This window comes from Chelonoidis abingdonii, chromosome 10 (genome assembly GCF_003597395.2).
Source record: "Chelonoidis abingdonii isolate Lonesome George chromosome 10, CheloAbing_2.0, whole genome shotgun sequence".
NCBI classification, from domain to species: Eukaryota; Metazoa; Chordata; order Testudines; family Testudinidae; genus Chelonoidis; species Chelonoidis abingdonii.
This window is the reverse complement of record NC_133778.1, coordinates 47,970,021-47,995,147: the sequence shown is the minus strand read 5'-3', so window position 1 is coordinate 47,995,147 and position 25,127 is coordinate 47,970,021. Positions and strand designations below refer to the sequence as shown.

The 25,127-nt window shown below is 40.6% G+C and overlaps 2 protein-coding genes across 3 annotated transcripts in view; both read right to left on the bottom strand.

The window, feature by feature from the left end:
- CD302 (CD302 molecule) overlaps positions 1-19,200 on the bottom strand; it is a 35,900-nt gene extending 16,700 nt beyond the window's left edge. Inside the window, exons 1-2 of one of the 2 annotated variants that reach the window (XM_032782065.2) lie at positions 18,892-19,200; positions 2,025-2,138 (exon numbers count right to left, since the gene is read on the bottom strand). In XM_032782065.2, the coding sequence (XP_032637956.1) occupies positions 2,025-2,138; positions 18,892-18,958 (181 nt within the window). In that variant the 5' untranslated portion in view covers positions 18,959-19,200. The remainder of the gene's footprint in view (positions 1-2,024; positions 2,139-18,891) is intronic. The other variant, XM_032782066.2, reaches the window with a different exon arrangement.
- A 1,584-nt stretch (positions 19,201-20,784) lies between these two features.
- The window catches only part of LY75 (lymphocyte antigen 75), an 83,413-nt gene continuing 79,070 nt past the window's right edge, over positions 20,785-25,127 (bottom strand). The window contains exon 35 of the mRNA XM_032782055.2: positions 20,785-24,344. Coding sequence (XP_032637946.1) covers positions 24,160-24,344 — 185 coding nt within the window. The 3' untranslated portion in view covers positions 20,785-24,159. The remainder of the gene's footprint in view (positions 24,345-25,127) is intronic.

Sequence of the window (25,127 nt, the reverse complement as noted above, 5' to 3'; positions counted from 1 at the left end):
TACCAGTGGATCATTCAAAAGAAACACAAAATTTAAGCTCTTTTGCTATTTACACTATCATGATATCATTTACATGCTGTTTGCAATACAAATCTCTTTAAAATATTAATGAGCTATGGGAAAAGATCTTCACATACACATAAGTAAGCCCAACCCTTTTGGTTTAATACATAAATACTACTCTGAAATAGCTAGAAGTTGGAACTGTATTCTGTTTCGGAAATTCCTTGTCAATGCTCAGCTGATTTTTCCTTTGTAAAATAAGACTTAATATAAAATAAAATGCAGAATAGTAAACAATGTTAAAAAAAAATGTTGAATAGCTGATTATATTTAAGGCTACAAGAATGTCATGGAGGTCATGGATTCTGTGACTTTCTGTGATACTGGGGCCCTGCAGAAGCCCAGCTGCCACGGCAGTGGGGGACCCCCCAGAGCTCTCAGCTGCAGCAGTGGGGGCCCCCCTCAGCTCCTAGCTCCATGGTCAGGGGTGCCTTCCAGGCATGAGTGGGGGGCCACAGCTCCCTGCTGCTGCATTCAGTGGGGAAGGGTGATGGACCTTCCTCCCGCCCCATTTTGTCAGGGATGTTTTTAGTAAAAGTCAGGGGCAAGTCATGGCTTCTGTGAATTTTGGTGATTGCCTGTGACCTGTCCAGGAGTTTTACTAAAAATATCCATGACAAAATCGTAACCTTAATCATGTTCCATTTGAAGCCACTGGGAATTTTCCCATTCCCATTAGCAAGTATATGACTGAACCAAAAATGGCAAGAAAACCATAGTAATCTTCCGTTTAAAACAAAAACACAATGAACTATGTCCCTACAGAGTAAGTGATATAATATGCAAGCAATTACAGACAGACAGACAGACAGACAGACAGTCTCTTTAACCATATATTCCAGGTTACGATGGTAGAGATGTCAGTTCAGTTTATATTTTTTTACTTTCACTACCACTGAAAGAAAATGATGGTATTCTAGAGGAAGGAACTATTATTAGTCTGTGGCTTTAAGTCCTCGCCCTGTGGCAAGGAGAGGATGTGGATGTGCACTCTTCTGGCAACAATACATGAGGCAGGCACAATGCTTCTGGGAATGCTGCAGAGGAAAGCCCACTACACCATGTTACAGAGTGCAGCATGAGTTCGGCTTAGCTGGCAGGGTAATGGTTTCTTTTTCCTTCCCCAAACGGGAATCGAACACCACCTCTGTCTTCATTAGACTCTGCTGGTCTTCCTGTCCTAAGAGCAGTACCATGAATTTGCCTAGCTGTGAATGGGGGCTGGGATGGGGCAGGGCAGGGGATTAGGGAAGACTCCTTGTACCTCCTCTGCCATGCATCCTAGAATGGCTAAAAGAAGAATATAGACTGAAATTTTAAACGTATGTTTATGATTTTTTACTCTGAGGGAAAAGCAGTAATGAAAAATGAGAGAATGATAGTCACTTCCAGACTTTACAGAGAATACTGAGGCAAGGACTCGGGTCCAAGGTGACCTAGAGAGATACTATTTATGTTTAACACAGCAAAAATTGTGGTAATCTCTTGTCTAACAAGGATATGGAAGTGTTTCCAGAGTATCTGACTGCCACTGCAGCCTCCGTTCTCAGATAAACACCAGTACAACTTGAAGAACATTTGGAAGCTCATCCATTGAGGTGAAATTTTAAAAAAGTAGTTGCTCTACCACCATATTTTGACTATTGAGAAAGTCCTGGGTGATAGTAAAAACTCTGCTGAAGTCATCTTAAATTACTGGATTAGACCAGACTAGTAACTAGTACTTGGTGCTTTAAAGACAGACAAAAAATGCATTTAGCCAAATGTGCAACGTTCTGCCATACAAGGGAAATTTCCTTCCTGATCCTCTTGGGTTCTCCAAAATGATGTTTAATTACCTTTATTATTTTAGCTTGTTTAATAACAATAATGTCCTAAAATAATACAGTTATTCATTAAATGCAACCACAGTACATATCTCTGAATAATGAATCAGAAATAAAAGAGATGGATTACAGTACCATTGTCTTTACAGAGATTTCTGGCTTCATCAATATTGTCCAATTCCTCTAATGTGCCTTGAAGAAAAATATAGCAGCTACTTCTAAATGGAATCCAAGCAGAGGAAGGGCACTCTACACAGAGAAGAGCAAACATCATTATTCTAAACACTAAATAGTAGTATAGTTGTTGTTACGAAGAAATTGTTTCAAATGGTTATTTAGATGAAAAGAAAAATAACACAGTTTATCTTTCTGGATTGTATGCATCTCTGATGGAGCATGAAAACCATTAATAAATATCTGGAGTAAAACTAAATACAATATTCTTAAGAATCTAAGTTAACAGGTCAGATGAAGAACAAATACAGGACATGAGGATGTGTGATATAGCAGAGAAATCAGAGACACAAAAGACTCATTAGATCACTAACCCATCCTCTAGCTAGTATTCTGCTTTTTAGAGTTTATTCTCCAGTAATTTGGCCAATATAATTGTTAAGGTCTCCAGTAGAAGGAAGGCCTTTCACCATTCCCTTGAGATATTCTGGACATATCTCACAGATATCACTGCGAAGGGCTATCTTTTTGCTCTGTTTGTACAACACCAGCACAGTAGGGTCCTGGTCCACAATTAGGGCTCCCAGGTGTTACAATAATACAAACAAACACTAACAGTTAGGAGATTTCCCTTATATTCAATTTAATTTGTCCTTTGCTTTTTTCTAGGTATTTATAAAGAGCCCATCACCAGGATATTTATTTCTCCCATTACTCTCAACTAGATAACCTTGGACCACTCTAAACGATTCATCTTGCTCACTTGTATTTACACCCTTTGAATTCTAGGTGGTAGCAAAATATTTGCCCTTTTACTCATCTGAACAAGTTATATGTATTAATTTACTCTTTCATCACAAGTCAATTCCTTCATCATTTTAGCTATTTTTATTGCTTTTTCTGGAATTTCCTCCACTTTATCATCATCTTTCAGGTACTGAGGTACCTAATACTCAGAGTAATCTGGGAGCGAATTCATCAGTACCAAACAGAGAACAACTCTCACCTCCCAGCTAAGCGATCCCTCTGTCTATGCAGCACAAAGTTGTAGTGACTCTGTTTTTTGTCAACACTTTTGTTTTTGGACTATATGCTCTTTTACTACCCACTCTTGCCCTTTACCTCTCTCATAACATTTCAGCTTATCAGTTATTTTCCATAAGAGCGCAGGAAAAGAGAAATAAATTCAGTAAGAAAATATGTAGTTGGGGACACACTATATAACTGCCACTTGATGGCTCAATGAGCAGGAAGGAGAAATGAAAAGACAGACCTGACAACTAAACAAAACAATATATTTTCATTCTGAAAGTAGTTTCTTCCTCTAGTCTGTACCTCCCCTCACTAGCGTTCCCAAACCCATCTAACTTAATCATGTCCCTTTAGTAATTACAAAAAGATGTGTGATTCTGAAGAATCAAAGCCAGCATTCCTGTTTATTACCTTCTATGAACCTATTTTGGTTTGTTTACCTAGCAACACAGACCACCAGGAACTATTAACCGAGCACTCTGCTCTCTGCATTGAATAGGGAATTCAATTCAAGGATGCATCCTCATATTCAAAGTCCTCTATTAGATTGGCCTTAGCTACCAGAGAAATCACTTATCCCTCCATGATAATGACCTCCAACGACAGGAACATTCCAATGAAACTGTTGACCAAAACGGTGAGGCTTGTGAAAGCAGAAGGTAGAGTTTCACAGGAGCTGGACATACAACATGGAGCTTATTCCCACATGTGGCAAATGGGCTGAAAATACAGTAAAGAACAAAATTCTCAGACACACAGATCAACAGAATATGTTGGGGAAGAGTCAGCATAACTTTTGTAAAGAGAAGTGATCCCTCACCAATCTATTAGAATTCTTTAAGGGATTTCACAGACATGTGGACAAGGGTGATCCAGAGGATATAGTATACTTGGACTTTCAAAAAGTCTTCGACAAAGTCCCTCACCAAAGGCTCTTAAGCAAACTAAGCAGTTATGGGGTAGGAGACCAGGTCCCTGCTTGATCTGTAATTGGTTAAAAGATAGGAAACAAAGTAAACGGTCAGTTTTCACAATTGATAAATTGATTGATAGCAGGGTCCCCAAAGGATTTGCATTGGGACCTGTGGTGTTCAACATACTCATAAATTATCTCGGAAGGGGAGTGAACAGTGAGGTGGTAAAGTTTGCAGGCAATACAAAATTACTCAAGATATTTAAGTCCAAAGATGACTGAGAAGAGTTACAAAGGGATTTCACAAAACTGGGTTATTAGGCGACATTTTGGTAGATTAAATTCAATACTGATAAGTGCAAAATAATGCATATTGGAGAAAAATCTCATCGCAACATCTGCTTAATATGCACTGGCAGTCAAAAAAGCCAACAGTGTTAGGAATCATTAAGAAAGGAATAGATAATAAAACAGGAAATAGAGTGGAACTATATAGCCATGATATGCCCACACTTAGAATGCTGTGTGCAGTTCTGGTCACCCTACCTCAAGAAAGATTAGAATTTGAAAAGGTACAAAGAAAGACAATAAAAACTATTAGATGTACATACAAGGAAAGATTTAAAAGACTGGGACTTTTCATCTTAGAAAAAGAGACAACTACGCGGGGATATTATAGAGGTCCATAAAATCATGAAAGGTATGGAGAAAGAGAATAAGAACGTGCTATTTACCTGCTTCATATGACACAAGAACTAGGGGTCACCCAATGAAATTAATAAGCAACTGATTTAAAACAAACATAAGGAAATACGTCTTCACAAAATGTAAAGTCAGCCTATGGATATTGCAATGGGATATTGTAAAGGGTAAAAGCGTAACTGGGGCTGAAAAGGAATTAGATAAGTTCCTGAAAGATAGGTCCATCAATGTCTATTAGCCAAGCTGGTCAGGACACAACCCCATGCTCTGGGTATCCCTAATCCTCAAACGGTGAGAAGGTGGGAGTGGATGACAAGAAATGGATCACTCGAAACTGCCCTGTTCTGTTAATTCCCTGTGAAGCATCTGGCACTGGCCACTGTCAGAGACAGACTACTGGGCTAGACAGACCTTTGGTCTAATCCAGTATGGCCATTCTTCTATTCTTATGTCATATGAATGACCACAGATCTCACCACTTTTCAGATGAAGAACCTGATCTAAAACGCCACTGAAGACCATGGGAGTCTTTCTACTTGCATTCAGACTCACAGACTTTAAGGTCAGAAAGGACCATCATGATCACCTAGTCCAGGTGTAGGCAACCTATGGCATGCGTGCCAAAGGCAGCACGCAAGCTCATTTTCAGTGGCACTCACACTGCCCGGGTCCTAGCCATCGGTCTGGGGGCCTTTGCATTTTAATTTTAAATGAACGTCTTAAACATTTTCAAAACTTTATTTACTTTACATACAACAATAGCTTAGTTATATATTATAGACTTATAGAAAGAGATCTTCTAAAAAGGTTAAAATGTATATGACTGGCATGCGAAACCTTAAATTAAAGTGAATAAATGAAGACTCGGCACAGCACTTCTGAAAGGTTGCCAACCCCTGAACTAGTCTGACCTCCTGCACACTGCAGGTCACAGAACTTCACCCACCCACTCCTGTAATAGATCCCTAACCTCTCTGGCTGAGTTACTGAAGTACTCAAAGCATGATTTAAAGACTTCAAGTTACAGAGAATCCACTATTTATAATACTTTAAATCTGCAAGTGACCCATGTCCCATGCTGCACAGGAAGATGAAATATAAAAATATGTCCTCAAAATATAAAAAGGGGCTATTGTCTTAGCACACTGCATCATCTGGTCCTAAAAATGCACATCCAAAAGAGTTCATTCAATTTAATAAAAATCACTAGTGATGAAACGTCATGGCTTGCGTAATGAAACTCACTCTGTAATACAGTGACACCTTGTTAAAGAGAGAGAACAGAGTACTATATTCCTGTATAATCTCTAAACAAAAGCTGACTGTTGTAATGGTTATTATTTTGTCTCTGATATTTACATGGCAAGGATATGTAAGCTTGTTAACACTTCCTAAATAAACTGTTAAAAAAGTACAAATGCAGATCTCTTACTTTTTATTTGGTCATTACATTTTATTTATCTTGAGGTTCCAGGCTACTCTAATACAACACAAAAGCTACAAGACACTGATAGCACATACCATTTAAATGACCAAAAACTAATACATTCATACATTTGAAGGAATTAACTCCACACCTTCCAGCACTGAAACATGCTGTGTAAGCAAGATCAGATACTGCACTTTTACTTGATAAATGCAAAATGTTTAAATTATATTGGAAACACCTAATTTTTTGCAATAATAATTATAGACTGATGACTGAAAACTCTAGTAGAAACAGTACTTTTCTAAGTAGCTTCCAATTAAAAATGTCAAAATCCAGTAGCTTTTAAGTAGAGTAGAGAATGTAAAAGAGCGTCAGAAGAATGTAGTCAAGATTTTCTGGAGTGATGAGTGATTTTGAGAACCTCCATTTTTGGGTGCCTAATTTAAGACATGTTTAAGAGGCCCAATTTTAAATAGGCTCTGGAACCATCCCTAAATGCAAAATTGATCTCTCTTCAATGTAGTTCAACTTCAATAAGTTACACTGTTCACACCTACTACCTCTCACACAAACAAAAATATAAACTAAAAGCAAGTTATTTCTCCTGTAGGCTGGAAAGGAATATTACACATTATTTATATTTTTTAAATACTTCGGAGGTGCTCATATACTAATTAAGGGCCTTATAAACATATTAAACTAAGTAGTCTTCATCCTCAGAAGGACTGAATAATGCCATAAAACAATGCCAAAAAAGGAAGAAATTATTTGAACTTTTCCCTGAGTGTTCAGACAGAGCCATGATACATGATAGGAGTGACTCCTATCAAGGGGTGAGGACAAACCTTTTTAGAAGTGGTTATTTTAGATCTGATGTTTCCTTCTAGACCTTCCAGTGCTCTTGCAACACCACTCTACACTATAGGTGGCCGGTGAAAATATTTTTTTGAGAGAGCGTGTGTGGGGGGGGGGGGAGGGGGATGAGACTACCTTGCATCACCCTACAATGGCAGCTCCTGTCCCATGGGGCTAAGACTGGCTCTCCATTCTAGGCCGTTGGGTCTTGCTGGGCTGCTACATGCAGATACGGTGATGTCCGCTCCAGTGTCACTTGATGCACATACATGCAGGTAGGGCCCTCCCTCAGCAACACCCCCCCATTCCCTTCCTGGGTGCAGGGACTCAGGATTTCTCTCTTCCCCAGGACTCCCCCTCCCCTCCTCAAGATTCTTCTTTTCCCTAGGACTCCTCTCCCCACTATCCCCACAAGATCCTTCCTTCCCTCAGAGTTCTCACCCTGTCCCAGTGAACCTCATCCCAACCCCCAGCGCAGGGATTCTACTCCCCAATCTCTGCAAGCCATATCTTCGTCCCTCAGGAATCCCCCAGGATCTCCACTCAGAGAAGTCTCCCTGGACATCATAGCACCTCCTCCCCCATACTCTGCATCAGATGTGGCTCCTGAGCCTCCCTGCCTGTTGGAGCCTCCAACAACTGACACTTCACAAACTTCAACCTTTCCAGGAAGTGCCACTCAGGAACCAGAGGCCAGCATCCCTTGCTGGGACCGAAATCTAGCTCCATCTGCCAGGAATCCAGTGTGCAAGCAGGGCCCTCACCCTACAATGTCCTGCCCACTTTTTGGCCTAGGCACCACCAGATGCGGGGCTTTACTTGTTGAGCTGGGCATACATGCAGGCAGTGGGGTGGCTCACAAAATGACCAGGCAGAGAGAAATTTTGGGGCTGAACCTTCTCTAGCTACCGGACATTTTGCTATACACCTCCCACTTACTTACTGCCTCTAACCATTTCCATGTCATCAACTTCATTTGCTTCAAATGAACCAAGGAACAGCTGGGTCACATTCCACCTGGGTTGAACAGGCACATACAACACTTTATGGGGGAAGAACAGGGAATCTTTGTTTCATTCTTTTCATTCACTGTTATCTTTTTAAACCTTTCATTTAATTTTCAATTAAGCAAAAGGTTTCTAAAAATGCGATAATTTAAAAAAAACAGCATTACTTCATTGTTTGTTTAGCAGGAGCCTCATAACTCAGCATATTTGCAACTTGAAGTCATTTTAGATAAATTTCCTTCTGCATTTTTTAAATAGAAGGTTTAAACATTTTTCATTTATCCACTCTTTAGTTTAATGGCCTCTCAATATATATCTGAGCAGAGAGCGAGTGAGCATGCCACACACACAGTGTGAGAGTTTTGAAAGCGCCTAAACATCTTAGGAGCTCAAGTCTAATTGATTTTCACTCAGGTACTTTTGAAAAATCACACCCATCACAAGTCAGCTTTTAACTATAATTGCAGAAAAGGTTCTTGACTGCCAATGCAGGGAAACATGGGGCCTAAACTAGCAGTATTTGGCTGCATAATGCAAAATTAAATTGGCAAACTTGCTGAGCCACAGGAGAGCAACTGAGGAACCCTTAGCTAATTGAATGAAAAAAGTTAAAAAGCCACTCAAACGTCAAAGATGTATTGCAGGGGAAGTGCTGGTGAAAGACTCAGTAATTGGGTATGTCTGCACTGCAATCAGAGGTATGACTGATGCACAGACGTAGACATTTGATCTAGCTGGCACAAGTACCAATAGCAATGAAGCTGCTTCAGTGCAAGCTATATAAGCCTGCCCAAGACTCGGCTATTTACTTGTGTGGCTAGCCTGTGCTGCTGCAGCTTCACTGCTATTGGTATTCCCATTAGCTAGATCAGGGGTCGGCAACCTTTCAGGAGTGATGTGCCAAGTCTTCATTTATTTACTCTAATTTAAGGTTTCGCGTGCCAGTAATACATCTTAACATTTTTAGAGGGTCTCTTTCTATGTCTATAATATATAACTAAACTATTGTTGTATGTAAAGTAAATAAGGTTTTTAAAATGTTTAAGAAGCTTCATTTAAAATTCAATTAAAATGCAGAGCCCCCCGGACCAGTGGCAGGGCTGGGCAGCGTGGGTGCCACTGAAAATCAGCTCGCGTGCCGCCTTCGGCACGTGTGCCATAGGTTGCCTACCCCTAAAATAGATTACAGCTAGTCTGAGTACATCTTCCTGTGCTGCAATCACACTTCCAAATGCAGAGTAGACATACCCAGAGACCCTTTGGAATGAGGAGGTTCTCAGAAGAAAAGAAATAGCAAAGGACAGAAACAGGAAGAAATGGTCAACCTGTTTTCTCTAATCTCTTATAACCATTTCTCATTGTAAAAACAATTCAAGTATTGACAACTCACTGTTGTCTTCTGTTTGAGATTGTTTGTCCTGCACTATTTTTTTTTTTGCATACTATTAAATTATGCTGGTGTATTACCATTATGGGACGATAAGACTGTTGCCCTCACAGGATCCTCACAAAATTAGATAAAAGAACAGGAGTACTTGTGGCACTTTAGAGACTAACAAATTTATTTGAGCATAAGCTTTCGTGGACTACAGCCCACTTCATCGGATGTACGTAGTGGAAAATACAGTAGGAAAATTATATACACACACACACACACACACAGAGAACATGAAACAATGGGTGTTACCATACACACTCTAATGAGAGTGATCAGTTAAGGTGAGCTATTATAAGCAGGAGAGAAAAAGAACTGTTTGTAGTGGATGAAAATGGCCCATTTCCAGCAATTGCCATCCAGAGCCTCAGAAACACATCTGACATCATAATCAAAAAGGCTGACAAAGGAGCTGCTGTTGTCATCATGAATAGGTCGGAATATAACCAAGAGGCTGCTAGGCAGCTCTCCAATACCACATTCTACAAGCCATTACCCTCTGATCCCACTGACAGTTACCATAAGAAACTACACCATCTACTCAAGAAACTCCCTGAAAAAGCACAAGAGCAAATCCGCACAGCCACATCTCTAGAATACTCCTGCTTGGAGTTCTATCTGTTTTCCAAGATCCATAAACCTGGAAATTCTGGATGCCCCATCATCTCAGGCATTGGCACCCCGACAGCAGGATTGTCTGGCTATGTAGACTCCCTCCTCAGGCCAGGGCTGGTTTTACGACCCATGGGGCCCGACTGGAATACTCGATGGCTGTCTGGGACTTTGGTAGCACTTCTGCGGTGGGGGGCCTGCTCCAGGTTTTCCGTGGCACCGAAGTACCCCCTGCCGCCAAAATGCCACTGAAGATCCCCGGAGTGGACTCCCTGCCACCAAAATGCTGCCAAAGACACCCGGAGCAGGGCCCCCTTAGGCACGGGGCCCTCTGCGGCGTGGGACCCGATTCCGGAGAATCGGGTGAATTAGCTTAAAGCGGCCCTGCCTCAGGCTCTATGCTACCAGCACTCCTAGCTATCTTCGAGACACCACTGACTTCCTGAGGAAACTACAATCCATTAATGATCTTCCTGAAAACACCATCCTAGCCACTATGGATGTAGAAGCCCTCTACACCAACATTCCACACAAAGATGGACTACAAGCCGTCAGGAACAGTATCCCCTATAATGTCACCGCAAACCTGGTGGCTGAACTTTGTCCTCACCCATAACTATTTCACATTCGGGGACAATGAGTACCTTCAAATCAGCGGCACTGCTATGGGTACTCGCATGGCCCCACAGTATGCCAACATTTTTATGTCTGACTTAGAACAACGCTTCCTCAGCTGTCGTCCCCTAACACTCCATCTCTACTTGCACTAAATTGATGACATCTTCATCATCTGGACCCATGGAAAAGAAGCCCTTGAGGAATTCCATCATGATTTCAACAATTTCCACCCCACCATCAACCTCAGCCTGGACCAGTCCACACAAGAGATCCACTTCCTGGACATACATACTAATAAATGATGGCCACATAAACACCCCTATACCGGAAACCTACTGACGCATTACTTACCTACATGCCTCCAGCTTTCATCCAGACCACACACTCAATCCATTGTCTACAGCCAAGCTCTATGATACAATCACATTTGCTCCAACCCCTCGACAGAGACAAACATCTACAAGACTCTGTCAAGCTTTCTTACAACTACAATAAGCACCGCTGAAGTGAAGAAACAGACTGACAGAGCCAGAGACTACCACAAGTCACTACTACAGACAGGCCCAACAAGAAAGGTACAGAATGCCATAGCCATCACCTTCAGCCCAACTAAACACTTCCAGTGCATCATCAAGGATCTACACCTCTTGAGGACGATCCATCACTCTTCGCAGATCTTGGAAGACAGGCCAGTCCTCGCATACAGACAACCCCCAACTTGAAGCAAAATACTCACCAGCAACCACACAACAAGAACACTACCCGGGAACCTATCCTTGAACACAAGCCCTTGCCAACTCTGTCCACATATCTATTCAGGGATACGTCATAGGACCTAATCACATCATGCCACACTATTCAGAGGCTCGTTCACTGCACATCTACAATGTGATATATGCCATCATGCAGCAATGCCCTCTGCTATGTACATTGGCCAATGGACAGTCTCTATGTAAAAGAATAAATGGGACACAAATCAGACTCAAGAATTATAACATTCAAAAACCAGTGGAGAACACTTCAATCTCCCTGCCATCGATTACAGACCTAAAGGTTGCAATATTACAACAAAAAAAACTTCAAAACCAGACTCCAACGAGAGACTGCTGAATTGGATTTAATTTGCAAATTGGACACCATCAAATAAGGCTTGAATAAAGACTGGGAGTGGATGGGCCATTACACAAAGTAAAACTATTTTCCCATGCTTATTTCCTCCCCAGTTCCTCACATCTCCTTGTCAATTGCTGGAAATGGGCCATTTTCATTACCACTACAAACAGTTCTTTTTCTCTCCTGCTGATAATAGCCCACCTTAACTGATCACTCTCATTAGAGTGTCTAGGGTAACATCCACTGTTTCATGTTCTGTGTGTGTATATATATAAACACATCTTCCTACTGTATTTTCCACTACATACATCCAATGAAGTGGGCTGTAGCCCACGAAAACTTATGCTCAGATAAATCTGTTAGTCTCTAAAGTGCCACAAGTACTCCTGTTCTTTTTGCGGATACAGATTAACATGGCTGCTACTCTGAAACAAAATTAGATTGTGTACATCAAGAATCTCTCTCAGCAAGCAAAGCTTTAAAATTAAATATATAACAGAGCAAAAGAGGACAGAGGCAAAATGAAAAGCAGAAAATGATGAAGTTAGCCAGGATGGGTAAGGAATGGTGCCCCTAGCCTCTGTTTGTCAGAGGATGGAGATGGATGCCAGGAGAGAGATCACTTGATCATTGCCTGTTAGGTTCACTCCCTCTCGGGCACCTGGCATTGGCCACAGTCGGTAGACAGATACTGCGCCAGATGGACCTTTGGTCTGACCCGGTATGGCCGTTCTTATGTTTCCGTCGACATAATAAAACCACCTCCACAAGTGGCAGTATCTAGGTCAGCAGGAGAAACTCTCCTGCTGACATAGCGCTGTCCATACTGGCACTTCTGTCAGTGAAACTCATTTCACTTAGGGGTGTGTTTTTTCACATCCCTGAGTGACAAATTATACCAACAAAAATGGGAGTATAGACATGGCCATAGTTAGCTTATAAGACACTGAACATGGTTTGCCCTGATTTACATTGATTGCTTAGTTGTGGTCAGCAAACAAGTGCATTTAGAATGGAATCTGTTAGAACACCCTAAAGGAAACTTTACTACAACTAAATTCACTATAAATACCTTCCAATGCATACACTAGGCGAGAGCCTTACACCAGCGAAGGGATGAAGCAGTATAACCGGGACCTAAAAACCCTGGTTCTATCCAGGAGAGGGTTCCTCCAGCACAGGTATTGAGGAGACAGGTGCAGCCTAGGATTGGACAGGGTCAAAGATGGCTTAAAGCAATCTTAACACGCTGCCTCCTACCTCCTTGGGCTGCAAGCTATCTCCTACTCTAAGAAGAAAAAGCACAGCATCTCAACAGTTTCTTTTACTTTTACGCAGTCAGGAATAGAACCAGTTCCTGTGCTTTGCTCTGATCAATACACAATATCTCAAAAAGAGGCATCTGATGAATCACACTATCTCAGAAAGATTCGCAGCTCTGGAGTGAATTCCTCATAGAACTGCTTGTTCTTCTCCTAAACCACAGAAACTCTAGATGGGGAAGTGAGTACGTTTTTCTCTCCCAGTTTGCCTTGGGACATTTTGCAAAACTTCCTACTAATACTAAAATCAGTTACATTTTACTGGTGGTAGCAAAATTGAGAGTCCTAATGTATAAGGGCTGTCAGCTGCCTCCAACATTTTAAGTACTGTGTCAATTAGATTCTCTACTGTAGGCCAGGCTCAGGTGTGTTTATATGACAAATCAAAATTACATTTCCAGTTGGGCAAGTCTTTCATAGGCTTCCTAATGGCTAAGAGTTTTAAGGTGCATGTTTGCTTTGAAATACATGATCTACGCATATGTGGTATTTATACAGTTAATAATATTAATACAATTTGAATTAACTCTAGTAGCAATTATGTGCATTACAGTAATGCCCAGAGGCCTCAGTCAGGATCAGGGCCACCTTGTGCTAGGACATGTGCAAGCACATTAACAATATGCTTTCCCATCCCTGATCAGATTAAAAATCTAAGATGACAAGTGACATACAGAAGGAAGAGGAAAATATTGGTTTCTAATATTATAATACACACTTTTCATATACTTTTATTTTAAATAAAAACACCTCATTATACCATCTATACCTCATTCTATCCTTTCTTGCAGGCTATGGAGCAGTAACTTATAATTGAGGTGATTTTTACTCACATTTAAAAAAATTAAAAAGTATATGTTAATTATATATTGTACAGGGAGGACACATGGTCTGGTGGTTAAAGCATAGGTATATGCAGGTCTGGGTTTTACTCAGTTCTACCACAGATTTCCTGGGCAATTCCATTTGCACTTGAAAAACTGGCAATTTGTTTTATAGTAACAGCTAGCAATGGGGCTAAGCCACTAGCGTAGTTGTGACTCAAACACACAAGTTTTCATGCAGTGATAAAAACATCCAAAACCTAGCTAATCTAATAGTTTAGCCCAGGTACACCCATAGTCCTGGGGGAGGAAGAGGCACATAGGAGGTGAGGGCCGGGCCACGACCCCCTCCCCTAACCAGCCCTCCATACAATTTATGAAACCCAATGCAACCCTCAGGCCAAAAAGTTTGCCCACCCCTGGTTTAGTTATTAAGAGTTTTACATACTTATTAAGAACAGAATAGACTTTTCTAACCATAAAAATCTGAGAACTTCATATAATACTATTAAAAATAAGACAGCACTGCAGAAATGGCAACAATGCAGCCACTTAAAATGGATTGTGATTTACATGAGTTTAAAAATCTCAATACTTGTCTTTTGTTTGTTTACAGCCATAAAGCCATAGAATCAATCACTAGCCACAGAATTTATTTCACTCTTTCAGTTTTTTTAAAATGTGTAGCATATGTCCAGGGCAATGAACAGATGGTACATTTGATTAAAAAAGAAAGAAATAGAACCACCACAAACTCTTAAGCCCTATATTTTGCATACACAATTACATGTAGTTATTTTCGACAGAAAAGAAACTAAAATAATACCAAGGCAAAAAAAAAAAAAAAAAAATCAATAAATGAATGACAGTTACGATACAAATTTACTGTAAATTGTGAAATGTACCATACATTCTTCAACACTCAGGCCCTACCTACACTTCAAAACGAACCATTTGTATCATGCCTGTAGTAGGCCAATGGCTCTCAACCTTTCCAGACTACTGTACCCATTTCAGGAGTCTGATTTGTCTTGTGTAATCTCAAGTGTCAGCTCACTTAAAAACTACCTGCTTACAAAATCCTACATAAAAATACAAAAGTGCCACAGCACATTAGTACTGAAAAATTGCTTACTTCCTCATTTTTACTATATAATTATAAAATATATCTATTGGAATATAAATATTGTACTTAAATTTCAGTGTACAATACATATAGAGAGCAGTATAAACAAGTCATTGTCCGTATGAAATTTTAATTTATACTGACTTTGCTAGTGGTTTTTATGTAGCCTGTTGTAAAACTAGGCAAACATCTAGATGAGTTGATGTACCCCCGGGTAGACCTCTGTGTACCCCTAGAGGTACACGTACTCCTGGATGAGAACCACTGTTGTAGGCTAATGGTACTACGCTGACTGAGAGGGCATTGATGGGTCTGGAGGGGAGGATGGCACAGAATCTACAATCAAAAAGAGAAACTGCAGTCCAGAAAGGAATGGGAAGGCACAGAATCTACATCCAGATGGTCCTGTGTTTCCAGAGTCCAAATCCCTTTTCCTTTTGTGGTGGAAAGGTAAAACAGAGAATTTCCATCCCACCCCACAGAACAATGTGGGAAAAAAGTCAGGAAGGGGAACTGCATGGAATTATCATCCCTGTACCACTCTCCTCTCATGGGATTTTCTACAGGAGGGGACAATCTTTCCCTCAGTAAGAAGGCCAGCACACATGGAATGGGAATTACTTGGCCCGACTGCCACATCCTTGTGCCTAGTTGCCATCTCACATATCAGCATAACTACCTAAACAACAACACAACGAGCAAGCCCAAATACAGATAGCTCCTCATCCCAGCACATACCCCTTATCTGTCACCAACACAAACCAACCAAAATCTCCCAGCACAACACAACCCAGGCACAAATCAACACAACTTCCCATCACAATACACATTTGTCCACCCTCACTCATACTTACCATAAACTTAAGTGGCAAGTCTTTTGCTAGTAAGCATATATTTGGCTACTGTGACAATGCTATAAAAGTCAGTAGAAAAACCACTGTAAGATGCTATAAAATTTAAAGGCGTAGAAAAAAAGGTATATATTATATGAGAAACAGTATGTCACCCTGTAATTAAAAGATTACATGATAACAGTCTCAAAGGGGTAGAGAAAAAGTTGTGTATGCAACCCTAATTTTGGCATGTGTGCTTAACTATGCAGTCTTAACATTCTCTTTGCGTAGGTTTTTATATGGAACGTGGTACGATTTGCAAGCAACACTGAGACTGGTTTTGTCTGAGGATATCAAACCTAATATTGATGCTCTGGTTGATGCAAAACATTGCCAGCTAAGTGGCCAAAAAATGAAATGACTGTCAAAATTAGCATTAACTTTTTGCATTACAGTTTTACAAAAGTTAATGCACTGACTTTAAATAGCATACTATATTCTTCATTTTTTACTATACTTTTGTATCGTTGTATGAAAAGGTGTCAGCGATGTGGCCCTTGGGCCAATGTACTAATCCTCATGTGGCCCTTGTGGTGATTTGAGTTTGAGATCCCTGGTGAAGAGTCCGTAGACAAATCTATAGTGCTACTTGTATCCTAGTCCAAACTCTAGGGTTTTGTCCAAGAGGCAGAGTGCGCTAGTGGATAAGGCAGTGGGCTGGGACTCAGGAAGTTTGTGTTATCTTCCTAGTTCTGCTATTGACCTGCTTTGTGACTTTGGACAAGTCACTTCACCTCTCCATGCTTTGATTCTCTCTCCACCCCCCTTTAATTATTTTGTCTATTTAGATTGCAAGCTCTTCAGGGCAGACTCTCTCTTATGATGGGCTTGTACACACTACCACTTTTGTCACTATAACTTATGTCACTAGAGGGTGTGAATAAGCCACTCTCCTGAGTGATGACATAAGTTACACAACCTACAGCTGGTGTGGACAGCATTATGTCAGTGGGAGAGATTCTCCTGACATCATAGCTACTGCCTCTCATGGTTTTATTATGCTCTCTCTTGTCAACACAGAGCGTCTTCACCAGACGCACTACAGCCATGCAGCTGTATCACTTCTAGTGAAGACTAACCCTATGTGTTTGAGCAGGGACTAATGCAATGGGGTCCTGATTTCACTTCGGCTATGTCTACACTACAGACCATAGAGCGGCACAGATGTACTGCTGCAGATGCATCACTGTAAGGTCTCCAGGGTAGCCTAGCCGCTCTATGCCAATGGGAGAGAGCTTTCCCATCCACATAATTAAACCACTCCCTACAAGCGGTGGTAGCTATGTCAGCGGGAGATGCTCTCCTGCTGACAGTGCTGTCCACACAAGCGCTTCTGTCAGTGAAATTTATGTCGGTCAGACGTGTGCTTTTCCTCATAGCCCTGACAGAAGATTTACCAACAAAAGTGCTAACGTAGACTGGAGTCACGATGTATAAACAAGCATGCAAGTAATTAGAAACTTTTACCATAACAATTAAAACATTTTTTTAAATTAAATGAAAACATATTTTTTGTTTAAATTTAAACATTTCCCTATACAATTTGTAACCTAAACATGGCAGCATTGTGCTAGTGCATTAATGAATAACACTGATCAGTTTACTTACTTTTCCACTTCACATGACTAATAAATAGCATTATCTAGGAAAAGTGCAGAAATGTTGAAAAATTCAAAAGGAGAAAACCCTCTTAATTTCTTTGAAAAATCAAAACCACTTAATCATACAACTTATGACTGTGCAGCAATGTAAGTCTTTCATAAATTGCAAAACTAACATGATTTTTTCTATGCCATAATGCTGATATATATGTTGATAATGTGCACACACTTTCTTTACCAGAATTATGTAGGATCATAGTCCTACTATATAACTAGATATAGAAAAAGCTCTATTTAAAGCCTACCCTGGGTAAGGGAAAAATATAGTTCCTAGGCATTAGGCATTTAACTGACAGGAACACATCACATGTGTCATTTTCCCTAGTTTAACTGGTTCTTTCCTTTGCTACTAATCATTTCACAATTAGGTCACAAGCCTTCAAACATTTATGCGGATGCTTAACTTTACTCACTCAAACTGTCCAGTTGAAATAAAATTAATGGTACTAGTCACATGCTTAGAGTTGAACATACTTGTACATTTTTGCAGGACTGGGTCGTTAGTTTTGATAAGAAAGCATGAGAAGGCACTCGCTCCAGACTATACTATGGTTTTTTTTAATGTTCCATGTTTGAAGGGGTGTTTGCTTTCCACTGTTTCTCAATAGCTGTACATTAGCCAAATGGACTTTCCAGAAAATGAAACTTCTCAGCACACAACAGAAAGCCTCCTCTCCTCTCATGAGGAACAGGAAATGAATTTGCCTCTCATCTGATTTTATATGAGGAGCAAGACTAAAAACATAACGGGACTGTGGCCCTGTCTGGATTTGGAAATAGGTTGTGTTTCGAGATGTTTGCTGGTTGTGGCTAACACTAGACTTCCTTAAAGGCTGACCACAGCCGGGGAACAGGTTTTTAACCACGACAGACAGTATCTGCTGCAATGGTCGGGCTAGTTAACATGTTTTCGCTCCCACGTTTCAAACCCTGGCCTACGTTCCTAGCGCAGACAGTAACTATGTTCAGGGCAGGACAAGAGTGTCCCAGAGCAGCTACCTCCACGGGCCTGCAGTGCGCAACGCAGCACCCCCCGCAGCGGGAAATATGCAAGCGGCAGGGTGAACTCCTCCTCTCTCTAGAGTTACAATGCACCGGGGTGGGGGGCCGCCCCTCGAGCTCGGGGCCGCAGCTAGCCCGCAAACCCAGCAGCGTGGGCTGCGCTTCCTCCCGCAGGGGGTGTCACCCCCCCCCTCGCCCGCCCTGAGAGGGACAACGGCCGGGCTCGAAGCGGCCCCGCACGCTGAGGGAGGCGGGGGGCCGACAGGCGCAGGAGGGGACCTTACCGGCTTCTCCGGAGGCGGTGGCGAGGAGGCCGAGCAGGCAGAGCAGCGCGGGGAAAGGGAGCTCCATAGCCCCGGCTCACTCTCGGAAAGCTGCGCCCGCAGGGGGGGGCAGCGCCCTGGCCGGCCGGACACCACCCACTCCGGCGGCAGCCCGGGGCCGGGAGCGCGGCCCCCGAAGGCTGCCCAGCCCCTGCAGGCTGGGCTGGGCTAACGCGCCGCTCCCAACAGGGCTGGCTCCGGCGCGGGGCCCACGCGACATCTGCTGGGCATGACCGGGGCCAGGCATCTGGGGGTGCAGGCGAGTCGGGCCGTGGAAACACACCCAGCCCCAGGTGACTGGGCTGTCCAGGGCTAACTCTGCCTTCAGCAATGGGGGAGCGAGCGCGCCCGGCCTACTAACCGCTTCATATTAGCCACCAGAAACACTGCAGCGCACAATGCAAATACACTAACAGGAGAAATCTTCCCTCACCCCACTAGTGTAAGACGTGCTGTCTTTCACCTTCCCCCCTCGCTTTTAGATGGGTCTCTCAACTCCTGGCCTCAGCACTTCTGTCAGCCCGTCTCCACGTGGAGATAGCTTGGAATAGGCTCTGAGTACAAAAGTTTGAAAACTCCAGTATTCGATTGTGCTGGTAACTTGCCTGTGAACTGCCATGGAGAAGCCTGGCCTCGCTGTCTGTGTTTATCAATTGGCTCTATTCAGTGGTGGCGGTTACCTTTGGGTTATATTGTTTGCATTTTATTTTCAGAACGAGAAAAACGGGCAACACAGGTGTGGGGAGGGAAGCAATAACAGTAGCCACTGAAGTCAGTAGGTTACTGACTTCTGCCAGGTGACACAGATCTAGAAACTCTGGTAGCCTTGATCCATGTCATGTGACTGAAGCAGGGTAACAAAGATCAATCTTTTACACACACTCCTGTCTCACCTTTTATTACATGATACTGCACAAACACAGATGTAGCCCTCCCCAAGGAAGTTAAATTACACTTGACACTAATAATACAGATGCATGTAATATTTTGAGGCCCATGACTGAGCTCCCAGTGTGAGGTGAAGTACATGGGCTTTTTAAAAAGTCCATTTTCTCATGCTTGTTCTTTAGCATTTTAGAGTAAGTTAACATTTATAATATACCCAGTGAACTTCACCCACAAATATTACATTAAGATAAAATAACCCCATCTCAATTATTAAGCACCAGTGAAGAAGATCTGCCCTGCATTTAATCAGGCTCCACCATTATAGGACCTTTTGTCTTCTTTGCTAACAAACAAAAAAATCTGCAGTCCTTAGGTAAAAGCTCCTGCTAGAGTCAATGGGAGATTTATATCAGTATGAACTGCAGAATTTGGCCCAGAAACATTTAAGAGGTCATTTTAGGCAGCAGAGAATTCATAGTAAATCTTAAAAAGGCAAGATGGTATGTAAATTTTATAACTGATGTGTTTCATTATACATCAGACCAAAAGTATCTTGAGACTGGAAGATAGATGACTACACCTGATGGGTACTTCCCCTATTTTCAGGGGAATTCCCTTTGGGGCTGTTACTGCAACTTTAGAGGTTCGTTACATGGGCAGAAAGGAGCTCTGTGCTACTGGTGAATCAGACCTTAACATGCATTAAATGCTTAAATTGGCCACATTTCTCTTTAATTATTGCCAGCTCCTTGCAACAGAAGCCTAGTAGTCATTAGGAGTCTTCTTGTATTCCACAGCAACGTTTTTCTCCATCATAAAAGAATTCAACACCACCAATTTATCAAAGTTTCTAACTCCCTTAACATTGTTACTACTTTTATTGTAGAAACACCATTGTGCTAAGTGTTGTACAGACATTCAGCATTGTTAATTTTTCCCCACAGAAACAAACAAAAAAAATTAGGCTGACTTTTTATAAATTTTATTCTTTCAAGAGTTAAGAGCATGTTTGCATATTATCCTCACTGTACACTTCAATCCAGAAAGTGGGCTGTTCATTTATGGTAAGAGTTGTGCTCACTGAAATAAAAGCTACCCAAGATTCCATTTACTGGTATATTGTAAAAAAACATTGGAAGTGCACCTTACAAAATTATTTACATAATTCACAACAATACACACTTTATAAAAACACTATCCTTTTATTGTATATTCATGTGTCTTGAAATCATAATTTAGTTATCTTGGTAATAACATTAAAAATATACTTTCTATCTGTAAAATCACATCCAGGTAAGCCCATAAGTGCAAATAGTCAAAAAACTAGCAAGGCTGAACACACATGTATCTAATTTATATTTGTACAAAAATACCCTGACCTGTACTTTCGTTAGAAAAGGACACAACCATATACAACTTTATTTAATACAGTACAAAACTTCTCTAAATCTACTAATTTAGACCTCTTCCAGCAAAACATTTAAGTATTTATGTTAACTTAAAATTATGCATGTTTAAGTGCTTTGCTGGATCATGGCCATGCTTCCTATTGCTTTATTGATAATATTTTTAATCACATTTGTTGGAAATTTGTCATTAAATACACACTAGAGGCAAGAACTGTGTTCTCATGTGTTTGTACAACACTTGCCATGTAAGACCCCACTCTGCTTGGTGCTACTGTAATATGTTTCATAATTATAATAAAATAAAGGATCACAAGAACCAGACTGTTGTAAAAGCAATATGTGAAGCACAGCAACAAGGTTAAATAGTCTCACATTTTACCTAAAATTTACTCCAAGGTATTGCAGCCAATTTCAATAGTTTGTTGCATAAATTGCTACAAGGCCAATTTCTTTCTTACTCTCGTTTCTTAGTTATGGCCAGGTATCAAAAGGACAACATGCTTACTTTTTCTCCAATCAGAGAACTAATACAGAACTATTTTCTTTCGCGTGCTTGTCTGGTACCTATTCTTTTTTATGGGTGCTAAAACTATCTACAAGAATCTTGCTCGAAAGATACTGTACTGTCCAAGTATCATTTTAAAAAAGACTGCATATCCAGAATAGAGCAAATAAGCACAAAGGGGAGTGTTTCATCAGCAACAAAAAGAGAGAGGCTCACAGGTCTGGCCTGTCACCCTTAAAAATCTCTCTTAAAAAAAAAAAAAAGTATTCTCAGCATATTTGGCCAAATATACTCCTGATGGAATACCACTGATGGAATACCACTCAATGGAATTACACCAGGAATGAATTTGGTCTTTTGTGCACAGTATGTTTTTTTTACTTAAATAGTATATATTCCTTCAAAACAGTAAACAGGTCTGATCTGAAAAAGGACAGTGTGCATTAAGAAACATTTTTCTTACAATTATTCCACTTTCGCACAGTGACTTACTATAATGGTTTAATCAAGTAATATATATTTTAAAAAACCCTTCACTCTTGTAGCCTTTTTGGAGTACATAGGAAAGGGAACTGACACAGCATGTAAAAAAAATCAAGTTTATCTCACATGTAAATAGATCAAGAATTTGTAGCACGTATGCACACAACTTGAGTTGTGAAACATTCCCTCCCACTCACTACCTAGGACATATCTTCATCTCACCTCTGAAACTGATTATAGAGAAAATACCTTATTTGTTATCAAGTTGTATGTTTAATCATAGCATAGGTGAGTTAGGATACTATTCAGACCAAATACAGTGTTTATCCTTTTGTATTATGTGATCAGAACAGCTGTGCTAGATCACTTTGTATTTGAAGTTTAAACTTTCCCCCATTACTCCAGAGTCTCTGTCACAGCACCCTCTGCTGCCCTTTCTCCCACTTTACACACCACCCACTCCAAATAATATCTCATTCCAACTATCCTTGAACAAGCAGCATTTGCTTAGGAAATAGTCAATGAAGCTCCTTAAATTGGCTGGAAGGACTGTGGTTCATCAACTGTATGGATTTCCTCATTACAGAACCAGGAATACTGCCTCTGAAACACTCCTGTAGCCCTCCAACGGAGTGCAACAGACTAGGAAATGAACTGTGAGTCTTTCCCATGTGTTAGTGCAGGACGTCATCATTCAGATCTAATTCTATACCAACTTTAAAAACATAGGATGGATTTTGGCAGATTTAAAGGTTATTATCTAAATACTAGTTTAAAGATTAGTCTTCCTTTTCTATTGCCTCCTCATTCCCAGAAACTGATTTTCAGCATGCCTGCTATGAGATACTTGCAGCACCACATATAAAAGCCTATGAAAAGAAGACTGAAAATTCTTGCTTAAAAGGGACAGTCTCCTTACCGTGAAAAATACACCATTCTTTGAACTGCTTTTAGACAGTCACAGAGTGTTTACATAAGGTTTGAATTTTGCTCATGTTTGTATTTGGCCCTTAATCCCAGTTGTGCTGATATCAGTACCATCTTGGGAGGTCATGGCTATTCATGTATGAGCCTGTAATAGGCTCAGACTTAAATGTTACCTGGTTTTTTAATAGGAATATTTCCTTATTGATAGAATCCCAAAGTGAAAGAGCATACTCTATGTCATGATTCTAGCTCGGAAGGGCACCTGAACAATAATCATATGATAGGAAAGAGTGATGATGGCTTGTTGGTGACCTCTGAGAAAAAAACAACAACAATGTTCAGATATTTTTTTCTCTCTTGCACTCAATGGATCATAATAAGCATACCAAATGTTAAGATTCTACCTCAGTGAGAACAGAAACTGTCAGTGGTTAAAAGCCCCTCTGTATTATATCACAGTTGATAATTAATGAGTTATTACAAAAGTGGTTTTGCCAAATATCATTTCTCTGGTATTTATCACCGTATTTTGTGCTAATTGTTGCAGGATGCCCCAATGCTAGGAACAGTGAATGTACTGTACCTCAAAATGTATGTCTTTTGACACCAACAGTTTAATTGATAATTGCCTGTAAAAAGCTAGATATTTAATTTAGTTTGTTTGGTTTGCGGTTTTTAAATGTCTATTCCTCACCTGCAACCCCCCAAAAACACTTTACCAAAAGAAAAAAAAAGATAATATAGACAAAGATTTTAGAGGCAGTACCCAGATTTAATATGGAATCACAGAGCTATAGAGGCTCAGGGAACTTCTACCTTGTGCAAGATTTACAGCTAAGGCCAAATTCAGTTAACTCCCACTGACTTAAAATTGCACACATTACAGGGCAGAATTTAGCCATTAGTTAGTAATCTTTTACTTGTTTTTCAGAAGGAGCTAATAAAGTGTCATGTAGTCCATTCCCCATAGCTTCACACAGTAGAATCTGTAATAAAACAATTAGCAAGAACAATTTCTCAGTAACCATCTTTGGTAAACATGCTATCAGTCTCATCTTCATTCATCCCTCGTTCGTAGCGTACTGCAAAGAAGCCACCCCACTGAAGCCGTTTCCTTTTGTAGAGATACCAAATTAATCCAGCAACCAAGACTAGGATAATTAACAGAGCAAATGTTATAGCCACTCCAGTATGATTAGTGCCTGTAAAAGAGAAATGAAAATAGTTAATCAGTGTCTTTGACTGAAAAATATTTGTTATACAGTGAAGTTTTATACTAATATGTATACATTTACTATAAAGTCATTTTACTGAAGTTCAGGAACTCTATTTTAAGTCTTACAGACACACACACACTAATATTTTTCCACACCATCAATTCAAAAGCTAGTTTCCTATAAGTGCCAAATATTATAGCTGAGCACAAGCTCCACTATGATTAAAGTTAAGAAGCCCTTTCTGTTTAAAGCTGGACTGTTCTGATTGTGCTACAATCCGTCTGGTTACTTGGATTGCCTTGATATTTTGTCTGCCTCATGGAGATTCACAATAGGGTCAGTGATCTATATTTGGGATACAGCTCCCCAGAAAACCAAAACAAAAAACCACCCAAACATAATCCCCATTATACATACAAAATGATGGGATCTAAATTGATTGTTATTATTCAAGAAAGAGAATTTGGAGTCATTGTGGATAGTGCAGCAGCAGTCAAAAAAGCTAACAAAATGTTAGGAACGGGACAGATAATGAAACAGTGAATATCATAATGCCACTGTATAAATCCATGGTACGCCTACACCTTGAATACTGTGTGTAGTTCTGGTTGCCCCATCTCAAAAAAGGTATATTAGAACTGGAAAAGATACAGAGAAGGGCAACAAAAGTGATTAAGGGTGTGGAAACAGATTCCATATGAGGAGAGATTAAAAAGACTGGGATTGTTCAGCTTGGAGAATAGATGACTAAGGGGAAATATGATAGAG